The sequence below is a fragment of the Falco punctatus genome, assembly GCF_963210335.1.
Source record: "Falco punctatus genome assembly, chromosome: 1".
Lineage (NCBI taxonomy): Eukaryota > Metazoa > Chordata > Aves > Falconiformes > Falconidae > Falco > Falco punctatus.
The window spans coordinates 120,752,818-120,764,616 of record NC_137580.1 but is presented as its reverse complement, the minus strand read 5'-3'; the positions used below and the strand labels follow the sequence as shown (position 1 = coordinate 120,764,616).

Here is an 11,799-nt window from a genome sequence, read left to right as displayed (position 1 = left end):
GCGGCCTCGCGTGGGGGCGGCCCCGCGGCCCTGCCCACCCGGGGCCCGCCGCCTCCCCGCCGGGCCGGCTCCCGGGCCGCGGCGGCGGCGGGGAAGGCCGGGTAGGAGGGGGCCGGTCCCCTTCCCGTGGCCCGTCCTGGGGGTGTCGTCGGCCGCTGATGGCCCCGGCAGGCGAGAGGTGCCAAGGCGGCGTTACCACCGGGGAGGGGGGCACGGGGAGGCCCCGCAGCAAGGCCTGGCTGGGTGTGGGGGTCACCAGGCACCAGCCTCCTGCCCTGCGGGGTGTCGTGGCACTGGGCTGTGGCCTGGCTGTGTGCGGGGGCTGCCGGGCGCCAGCCTCGTGGTGCTGGGCTGCGGCCTGGGCACAGGTGCTGAGGTGGGAGCCTTGGCAGCGCTGCTTGTGACTGGAGGGGGGGACGGACCCAGGGGCAGCAGGAGGGGTAGTGCGGCCCCTCGATGCCGTAGCGGGCTCAAAGGCACCAAAACCCCCTCTGGTGCGCAGTCACGGACCACCTGAGGCCCTTCGGCAGTGGGCATCCCCTTGGGAATTCTACTGACACGTTACGAGGGGAACCGAAAGGCCCTCAGATTTAACCTAACGCATCCTGTTTGGTCTTGGAACCAGTTTCTGCTCATTTTGTTGGGGTTTTCCCCCTTTCTAGATGTAATGTTGTACCTCATCTTTACTGACTTTCACATACCGATTTCCAGCTATTTCCCAGGTTCTCAAAATAATTTTGAACGTCCTATTGGCGTGAAATTGTAAGAGCTTTAAGTCTCTATGCTGCCAGTCCTGCAAAACCCACAGGACTCACTGCAGCCTCACTCAGGATGACCAACAGCTCCGTGCCATGCCAGTGCGGGCATTGCCCACCGAGTCTCCCCTCTGCCATCTGTCAGTGCCGCCTCCATTTCCCGGCCCTGTAAGGCACCACCATGTTCTTTCCAGCTTTGCAATCTTGTAATGATTTAATGACCCACTGGACGTGTTGCAAGAGTGTAATTGCAATCAATGCAATGCAGCTTGGAAGGCTGGGAGCACGGCGGGCAGGACGGCGCCCTGTCTCAGCTGCTTTACGTGGATTGCTCCAGTTGCCCCAAGTCGGCAAACGGGTACGCTGCGGCCGAACTGTGGCAGGTTTCCGCAGCAGGATCGTGCAGAGCAGGCTGGAAGGGAGATGGCTGAGTGGTCTGGCTGGACTCTGAAATTATTATTTTGACTTTTGATAGTTGCGACATTTTGAGCAGCTGCACTGTGCCCCCATAACTTGGTTTAGGACAAACCCACAATGACCAAAACCAGCTTTTCAAACCAAACAATTCAAATCACAGGAATTACCTATAATCTTTCCTGTTGATTTGCAGGCATACGTTGATTTTTTAAATTCTTATTTTATTTTTAGGGATTCATTGATTACTCTGAGGATGCAGGAGGATGATGAGCATTTCCTAGGCAGAACAGCCGGGTGGAGCTGGAGCCCGCAGCAGCGGGGCAGGCGGTACGGGGGTACCGGTGAGCCCCTGCGCGCCGTGCCGGGGCCGTGCCGGGCCGGCTGCTCCCCGGAACTCGATGCCGGGGCCGGGGTTGTTACCGGTAACAGGGTCCCCCGGCGCGGCGCGGCCCGGAGCGCTGCGGGGGTAGCACCGGCCGGAGCCGCCGGCCCTCCTCCGAGGCTGGCCCCGGTGTGCGGGCCATGAGGGCCGGGCCCGGGCCGGGGGCGGCCGGCGGCTGCGGCGAGATGGCGGCGGCGGGCGCCGAGCGGGAGCGGCAGGAGCGGCTGCGGGAGGCGGCGGCGCTGGGGGACGCGGAGGAGGTGCGGCGGCTGGTGGAGCTGGGGGTCAGCCCCAACTCCCAGAACGAAGTCAACGGCTGGTAAGGACCCCCCTCCCGGGTCTCCCCCCTCTGGTCCCCCTCCCCGGGCCGGAACGGGACTTCGCCTGGGGTTTCCAGTGCTAACGCTGCCGTGGGTTGTTCACGTTTCCACGTAAAACGCAAATCGGTTTGAATTTAGAATGAAGTTACAAGGTCGATCTGCTGCCAGACCCTCCGCGATGCAGATCTCCCCGTCCCAAAGAGGAAAAAACAGTGATGCAGCTGGCAACCGCCGCTACAAACACGCATCCCCTTCCCACCCCTGCCTTATCTTTCTGCTCTTCTGCTTCTCCAGATCGCTAGGCTGTTACTTTATAGTGCCTTTTTTTTTGGCAGTGCATGCTGGCAGCCTGAGACAGTGAGGGCAGTCAAAACCAAACCTCGGCATGGCAGCAGGTCTTCGCCTCAGCAGAAATATTTTTTATTAACTCCTAAATCAGGTTTGAAAATGAGTCCGTTTCAAGCAGGGAACTTGCAGGCTGTTTCAGTGATACACGCAGACACTGATACATAAAAATATTTTTGAAATCTCATGTGGATACCACCTGATGACACCAAACCCAAGACTTTTCTGTAATAGGCACATGTACAAGTGTACATGAATACACACGCACACAAAATGTTATTTGAAGCCAGATTTACAGGAAATCCTCAGCCATTTTTGAAAACTGTTTTCCATAAGTTCAATTCAGCCCGTATTTACTGTTCTGTACTGTGCTTGAAGTTGTAATTAAAAATAGGAAGACTAAAATGAGGGAAGGAGCTAGACTTTTAGAGATGAAAGTTAGATCAGCAATTTTGAGAAGTGTGTAACACTTGCAACTTGAGGTTTAAATTGTGATTAAAATTAGAACTTGTGAAAGTTTAAGGTAGCTGATTCATTGGACATTGAATTCTCTTTGTGTGTAAGATAAACAGCTGCCTGTCATCAGAATGAGTTTGTATCTGAAACTGGAATTGATGAAAGAAATCTGCCATAATTATTTTTAAGAATCACAATCTGGTCATTTTTAACTATGGCAATAAATGGATCCTCACTGTTACTTAAGTTTGCTTGTAAAATTAAAATTTCTCCAGTGAACTTGTTAGTACATCTGATGCTAAGAGGTGCTGAGTACTCACATTTTGATGCGTGTCACATCCATGGGTAGATGGTGCCTCTCTGCATGAGACCACGTGAAATGGGCAGGATGGATCCCAATACAAGGGCAATGCTATTGAGGTTTACACACCGTCTCTACAAAATAAACCAGCAGCTTACACGCTCAGAGCAAACACGGCCATGCTGTTTGCATTTTCTCCCTCCACTTTGGTCCAAAGCAGTTTATGACTTGGCAGTGAATGAACTTATGAATTCATGCGGGCTGTTCACACTTATTTCACAAGGAGATATTAGTGAAAAGTCCAGAAAACACTGAACAGAAAACCTAAACAAACCTGTTCTGAGTTTTGTGGATTCAGATTCTGTGGGATCTTTGGTGTTAAAAATTCAGGAATACTTTTTGCTGACAAAATTGATTTATCCCATTTAAAAATGGCACTTCCTAGCTGAAATGTGCCACCCAGCCTTGGAGAGAGAAGCCAGGACTTTACAATATTGCTGGCAGTATCACCTCTGAAACACAGATTTTGTAGCACCCTTCCTAGGATAGTCTATGAAGAAAAATAATACATATACGTACACTGACGTTCATGTCTCTCCAGTTGGATCTAATTCTACGTAACCTCCTGCTGCTGTGACTAGTCCCATTACCTTTAATTCAGAGGTACTTTCTGCCGTCAAGCATTAATTTTAGTAAGAAGAAATTGTAGAACCAAGCCTTTTGTTTCTGGTAAGATGGGTTTAATTAAGTTAGAATACATAACAGTGAACAAAGTTTTGCAAGTTACCTTGTCTTCCCTTGGTTTTACCTGATCTGTGTCCCTTGAAAGATCAGATTTTCTCTTTTTCCCTTACATACACACAAGAAAACTTAAAAGAGCAGAATTTTGTATACAAAGTTGGGAGTTGCTGGTCAAGATAAAACTTCGCAGTGTTCCTTGAAAAAAAACACAACAACCAAAAAACCAAAGTGGAAAATGTTTCTTGGAGCTGGACTTTCAACTGAAACTTGTTTTCCTTACAAGCTTATTATTTATCCTGGCTTTATTTAATTCCTAAAAAATAAACAAACAAACTTGGAGAAGGGTTAAGTGTGTTCATTTTTCTGGAGAGTTCCCTTCATCTAGAGTTAGAGAATTAAAAGAAAACATGAAAACTTAGAGAAAGATCGAACATCACTAGAACCTGGGACAGGGAGGAATAGTAAGACTGTATAGCAAGTTATAGTGTGTGCATTTAAGTCCCCAGTACTAAACACTAAATAAACCCAGTAGCTTTTAGAATGTTTCTTTACTAGGTCTCTCTAGGTCAGCGACTGCAATTAGTATTTTTTTTTTTTAAAAAAAAAGGTTATTAGTTCTGTGCATCAGTTACAGATTGCAGAAAACCTGTTGTTTGCAGATCAAAGCTTTGGAATTGCTGGGGCATGGACTAGCTAGCAAGTGGGCAAAGAACTGTGCTTAGAAACTATGCTTACAATATTTTAAACACTTACTTTCCAAAAAGTGCAAGTCATTGTGCTGACAGCATTAATTAAGGAGTAATAATAGCATCCTAGGGAAGTATTCCCTATAAGCTCACATACACACACAAACAGAGGTATTTTAAGTACAACTTATTCTTTCGAAGATTAAAATAGCATACGCAAGCCACCTTCTTACATTTATGTTTCCAGAAAAGTTAGTAGCCTAATAAATGCCAAATTGGAAGGATCTTGAACTTTAAAAATAGAACTGTGGTAACTCGGTATCAAGAGCTTTAGAGCAAGGGACAACTACATCAGCAGGTGTCACTGCAGGCTCCACAACCAGCGTGAATTTCCAAGAAAGGTGCCGTTAAAACCTTTTTCATGTTAGACATGTATTAGGTCATTGTTCTTACAGGCAGCAAGATGAATAACGAAATCATTAGCAAAAAAATTGAGCAAAAGTTAATCTGCTATGATTTTAAGATTTCAAACAGTGTTAACGCTTTCCACGTGCAGGACTTGTTTGCACTGGGCATGTAAACGGAACCACGCTCCGGTGGTGGCTTACCTGCTGCACGCTGGAGCCGACAAGGAGATCCTCACCAAGAAAGGAGAAAGGCCAGCCCAATTAACGTCAAAGAAAGAGATAAGGAAGATGTTGGGAGGTAAACCTGTTTGCTGTGCAATGTCATCATCAAAGACATCGTGAAAGGCTGTGTAAAGCATAGATGTTCCCATCTGTATTTTGCATGTTGAGGATACTGTGTTCAGATTTGAGTGATAACTATGACTTAATTTCTAGAGTGTTTACTTGGTAAGAAATCCAAGTTTAAGGAAAGAGGATTACCAACAAATTCCATATCCAGCTAGCCAAACTTTTTTCTAAATACCGTAAAATTAGAAAAACGGTATTTTGAAAAATGCTGTGATTAAACCAGTGAAGGATAGATGCAGCTTCCTATTTTCAGAAGGGCAACAGGAGAAAAACCTCTCAAATTTGTATGAAGCTCTTCCATGAGCAACATCTAATTTTCCTGGTGTTTTAGCTTAGACACTGTGTTGAATAAATAAAAAATTAGCAGCTTTGGATAAACAGCTCGTTAAAGAACATGGGTAGAGCATTTTTATCATGTTTTGTAACTGTTGGAGCGGAATAGGCTTTCACTGCTAGAGGTGATATGTAATTTGAAATGTGGTTGATTAACAACCTCTTTCCTCCCTTTTGTATTCCCTTGTCTGTTTTTGTTTTCGTTATTGTCTCCCAGCTGTTGAATTGGTAATGTTTCAGCTCTCCCAGTACTGCATGTTCTTTTCCCTTTATCCCCTGCCTTAATATCGAAGGACATACTACCCTTTGTTCATTGCCTTATACATTATGAAGACAATAGCGTTATACCACCAGAGACCATGTTACGACATGCTGGCTAAGGATTAAACCAACACAAAACAAAAGTATTGCAGCGTTTAGAAGGAAATAGCACCCCCAGAATTACTAGAAGCAGACTGCTTTTGTGTTTACTGTATTGCAACACCTGAGCACTGTTCTGTTTACTGTAGAAAAAAAGGCATAATGCTGCTGGATTCATCTTTTAACCTGTGATGCTTTTTAACACTCTACTCCCTCACCGTAAAAAAAGAGGGACAAAAAGAAACCTCACAGTGCAACAGCAATAATTCTGTTTTTTCCCCCTCAAGTCAGTCTTGGAGAATGTTGTTTTGTTTGTTTTACAGTGGAGGATGACAAACTCCCAGACTTAAACACAGATGCAGATCTGCCAATCATCCCTAATTATCTGGCTAACCCACCTTTCCCGTATGTGTATAACACTGCGAGTAACAGTGTTCCAGATCCCTCGGCGAATGGGAGTATCTCACACTCAGAGCTGCAAGACACCGACTCTTCCTCCTTACCCGACTTGGAGGCTTATGCACGTGTGCCACCGCAGCACGGGCACGCTGCTCCCGAGGCGGCCGATGCCGGAGGCGCGCCGTCACTGCCCCGAGGGTGTACCGCACCACCACGCTCCAAACCCTTCCTTCAGAGAGGGCCAGTGTTCCAGGGATCTGTCTCCTGGAGCAGAAGTCCCCCTTCGCCAGCTGGATTGAATCAGTCTGTACCGCAGCCAGAGAACGGCTCCTGTTCGGGACCTGTGCCGGCATTCCAGCCCGTTTTCTTCACAGGAGCTTTTCCACTGAATATGCAAGGTAACAGTAACAGTCTCTTCTCTCTTGGTCTTGGAACTTCTGCCAATCTCGGACAGCGAAACCCATCAGGGTTACACGTATTCACAGCGCTTGTAGAGATTTTCAGGTTCAGGCATTCAGAAAACATTTGAAGGGAATTAAAGAGGCAGATACCCTGTTTCTGCTGGAGCCGCTACTAAAATATTGATGAAAACATTTGCTATTTGTCTCAAATGCTGTAACAGCATACAAACACCTGGGTAGGCTAATTCTCCAAACAGCACACTCCAAGCTTCAAATAAAGAACATGAGTAAGCAGCCAGCAAGCCCAAGAGAGAGCCTCACGCAGCTCAGTCTGCAGACCTGAGTCCCGGGGTGAGAAATTCCATGAGCTGCCATTTGTGCAGGTAAATTTTGCCTGCCTAAAGAAGGAAATCTGGAATTTCACTTCCCGTTCAGTATTTCATTCTTGAAATAAAAAGTGTTCCGATGCCCTGAATTAGCAGTGAGGAGTTAACCAATGACCAAAAGAGTCAAAAACTAATAAAAGCAATCTTGGATTGCTCAGGAAATTGATAACCTGTATAATCTGCTTTTAAATTAGTTTAAATCCAGTAAGATGAGTATTCACGCAAGGGGTTGTGCATGCATATACGCACACACTGTATTAGATTTGTAATGATTTTTTCATATGGGTTGATGAAAGTCAGTCTAATGAAAATTGTGGTCATACATGTCCAGTACTTTGCTTTCTGAGGGTTCCTGTATCATTACAAATGATACAAACAAGGTTAATAGAACAAAGAAATGCTTGGAAGTCAATATAGAGGTATCTTTTCCAATTCCTCTCTGCATCTGCCTATTAACGTACCTTCTTATTTCTAATAGAACTGGTGCTTAAAGTTAGAATACAAAACCCTAATCTTAGAGAAAATGACTTCATTGAAATTGAACTGGACAGACAAGACCTGACCTATAAGGAACTGCTCCGAGTGAGTTGCTGTGAGCTGGGTGTTAATCCTGAGCACGTACAGAAGATCAGAAAATTACCAAATACAATGTTAAGAAAGGTAAGAACTCTTAAATTTTGATGTGCGGCAACTTCTAAAAAAGACTTTTAGGTTACCATTAAAAAGAAATAATTTGTTGGCCACTTGCGTAGGCTCCTGTTGAAAAAAACCAAACCAAACCCAAAATGAAAAAACTTCCCTTCAGCTTCCAGCAGTCAGCGGTTGTTTGGGTTTCTTTTAGTAAAAATGTTCTCAAGTTTCCTGATCATTTCCTTTCATAAACATCTGGTGTTGAGCCCAATTAATATCCAGTTTCTCTACTGCAGCCTTAAATTCAGTGCAATGCCACACTGCTGTGACCCGGCAGCATTGAAAAGGCTGGCAGTGCTCAGCTGAGTTTTGCTAGTCCAGTAAGGACTCCGTGCAGTCCTTTCGGAACACACAGAGGTGTTACAGAATTATTCTGAGTGCAGGTCTCGGAACGTAGCTGTCTTTTCACTTCAGTGCCATTTACCTGGGCAGCAATCAGAAAACGGACCTGCTGACCTGTTCTATTGATTCACCGTTCACCTTTCTTTCACTCTTCAATCCCGCTAGAGCGTTGTTGGCGTCAGGCGTGGGCTAATCTGATTACTCCTAGATTAATAGACTTCCCTGCACTGCATCTTCACCGACTATAAGATGACTTACTCTTTTGTTAGGAAGCATAGGGGGGGAAGACACAAGCAATTCTGTCACTTGCCTGCTTAGGCTGTTGACAGGACCGTTGTTATTTCCAGCTCTAATTACTTCAGGCTCTCTGGGTAGGACTGCAGGACTCTCATTATTCGTCAAGATAATACAAAACTAATTCTATTTAATGCTGTTTAGCAGCAGAGTACTGCTGCAGCGGGGATCACAGCTGGAGCCTGTGCTGTGGGAGGGTGTCTTCCGTGGCTCTCGAATGACCTTGCCCAAGCCAGCTCTGTGATGCTAGAGGATGCTGTGTGCAGCACCTTCTTGGGTAGATGCAAGAATTAATTCATGAGCTTCTAAGAGCTGTCAAGGCGGGAGGAAAAGAGGAGCTGGGGGTGGCACGCAGTAGGTATTTACAAGTGTAATTCTGTTAATCGCTTGCACTCATCGTCCATGTTGCATTCCTTCTAAAAATAGACTTCGCTGAGTAGCTGAATAGATCCCAGAATAAATGTAAGATGCAACAGGATGTCTGCTTTCCAGTTTACTGTAAAGAATTGTCATATTTATGGATAAATACATACCTTGTGCTAGCCTATTATTTTAACTTACCGCTGCAAAATTGAATGGATGGTTTATCACCTAACAACTTACTGTATTTATTTAAAGGACAAAGATGTTGCAAGGCTACAGGATTTCCAAGAACTGGAGCTTGTTCTAACAGTAAGCGACAAAAACTTACTTTTCAGAGTCCCATCACTTTCTGAAAGGAGTGGTTATAACAAGAAGGCATCAGAACTTACATACTAATTGTTTAATGAGTAAAACAAAAGATTTGTATCTCATTTTAAAATTACACTTGAAGTACAGTATCTATAAGGGCTAATAATGTGAAAAAAATATATCTATTTTGTTAACCTTGAAATAAACTAGTTGTTATGCACAGTTACAGCCTCTAGTTAATCTAAGAGTAATGACTCTTGATATCAAAGTAGCTTAATTCAAAGGAAGTATTGGTAGAACTATCTGTTAATGCAACACTTTAATTTACAAAAAGATAATCTTCAAATACTGCAGAGTTAGCAGCTCTCAGGGAAAGGCTTACCTTAAGCTGTTTTAATAATTTGTTTGCTATAAAATAGCAGAGGTACTCAAGCTAAAAACCTGCCATGAAACCCATTTAATATTTGTACTGAGTCCATTACCATTAATGTTCAATTTTTAGATGGTGTCTTTTAAGTCATATCTTTCTTAGAAGGAAAAAACCAGAAGGGTTTAAGTCTGTGGAAGAAGCACAAAACTATGTCTCAAGTGACTTACTACCCGTGATTTCTTAATCCCTGTTTACGCTTTTCCCTATTTCTCAGGTTGAAAATAAAAAGCGGTAGTAATTATCCAAATCATAAATATGCTCTCAACCAAAATCCATTTTACCGTTGTCTGTCAATATATAGTATTGACACGTGCAATATAAAATACTATTTTTGTTACTGTATTGACAACACATTTCTCCAGTGCTGCTTTAATTTCCCCTTTTAAAAGCACAAAATTGTAGTTTTATTTTCCTCTTACCTCTAAATTCCTCAGAAAGACAGCATCTTGGACCTTTAAAGTTACCTGTGTAAAAAGAAACTAGTGAAATGCCCAGGGTTTTCTGGGCTGACGTTAAATCTTGATGTTCCTATGCAATGTATTTCCTTTCTTCCCAATTATTTCTGTTTACCCATGTTGTTTACTGGAAAAAACTATTTTTCCTGTTACTTAAAATTCAGAATTAGACTATGCTATGAAATTCTAGAATAAATAAATGGAAAAGTGTTTAAGAGCTGGATTTTATCTAATTTTTGAGGATTTTCGTATTTACTCAGTCATTTGCATTTGAGGAAGAGGTTCTATTCTGGTGGCCTACCGGCAGATGTACTATGAATTAGATGAGCGAACTAAAGTACGAGAGGTAACAGGCAAAGAGAACATGCCAAACTGGAGCAAAATTGCCTCTTGTTTCTTCATCTTCCCCCTCCCTTCCCCCAGTTTCTTTCAAAACTACAGCAACCAAAGGATTTTATCGTTCTCTTAGCTAAGCATTTACAGCCCGAGTTAGCTGTACATTGTCTGTGGGCCTGTAGACAGGATTTATAAAGCAGCACGCTGAGCAGGGAGCCCCCAAACCAGCTGGAGGGAATGCTGAGGCGAGAGCTGCGTCTGAAGTGACCCCCCGCGCGGAGCTGGGTGTCCAGCACAGCCCGGTCTCCCTTCTCGGGGTTCGTTCTTCTCCCCGCAGCCGGGGCAGTCACCTGCGTGCCAGCTAATGCAGCAAGTGGTACCCAATTCACCCGCTCTCTCTCTCTCATCCAGTGACTAGTCCTTTGTGCACAGGGAGCAGCTTCAGCAGCCGAGACTGAGCACACAAGAGGGAGCCCTCTCCCAGTCCGCCCTGTAGTCGGATGGCCAGTGTTCACCTGGAAGCACAGATCCATGCAAAGATCCCAAATTGCCTGTGTGCCAGTTAGGAGACTGCGCTTCAGTCTCGTTCAGGCTAACAGTAGAACGTTCTGTCGCAACAGAATACCCCCTTCTGAAAAGTGCTGGAGGTCACACATGGTCCGAGTCATTGGCAGTATCTGGTTTTTATACCAAACTGCTGGTGGTATATCAAATTCTGTATCATGGAATAATACAATTTGTTGTTCCACGTATCGCACTGCCTGTTGCATTCTCCCTGGCACACAGAACCGATACAAGGGAGGCATCGGCTGTTTAAACACCGGCTAAATCCACGAAGGTGCAGGATTAGCCAGTCAGACCTACTAGAGAAAAGCTCAGCAGCGGGGTTGATGATTTTGTTGTTCCACTGATTATCTCGCACATGCTGGTTGCTATCTATGCATTCCGAGGAGTATTTTTATACCTTGTGCAGTTTATACACAGAAGATACTATTAACACTCCTAACAATCTGATCAGTGTATAATCATTACATTACTGTGTATGATAAATAATTCATTACTTTGTGCTCTGCTATATGCAATGTTAATGTCAAATGAATGCTCGGCTGCAGATTCTTGTTTTGGTTTAAGAAGTATCATTTGTAAGAATTAATAAATGATTATTTTTGTCTTCTCAAAGTTTTTCTGAACTTTACTTGTGGAAAAACATGGGGACTTTTCTTGCAAGGTAGGTTTCTAGAATCGTTGGTGTAGGAAGTGAACAACAAAAGCAAAAGACATTCTCTCAGATACTAGCAGCAAGTACTGCTTAAACGCAGTACTCCTTTTATCTGAGGAGCCCTGGTTATCAATAATGCAGTAGATCTTTATTTCTGCAAAACAAATCACACATTATTTCAGGTGATTAAGTCTTGAACGAGATAAATTATATACACATTGGCTCGGCATGCATGTTTGGCTCAAGGGGAGACTTACTCATAGTGACTTCGCACGTAAGAGAGGTACAGCAGAATTGTAACATTTCTGTGCCAATCATATCCCT

At 44.3% G+C, this 11,799-nt stretch overlaps 1 protein-coding gene across 1 annotated transcript; it reads left to right on the top strand.

Moving 5' to 3' along the window:
- Window positions 1–80: 80 nt before the first annotated feature.
- LOC308066710 (ankyrin repeat domain-containing protein 40-like) lies at window positions 81–11,435 on the top strand. Its single transcript, XM_080394334.1, is given in 6 exon segments — window positions 81–1,618; window positions 1,620–1,873; window positions 4,960–5,108; window positions 6,175–6,648; window positions 7,516–7,697; window positions 8,982–11,435. Coding segments are annotated over 6 exon segments (1,248 nt in total). The 5' UTR covers window positions 81–1,570; the 3' UTR covers window positions 9,123–11,435.
- Window positions 11,436–11,799: the final 364 nt, after the last annotated feature.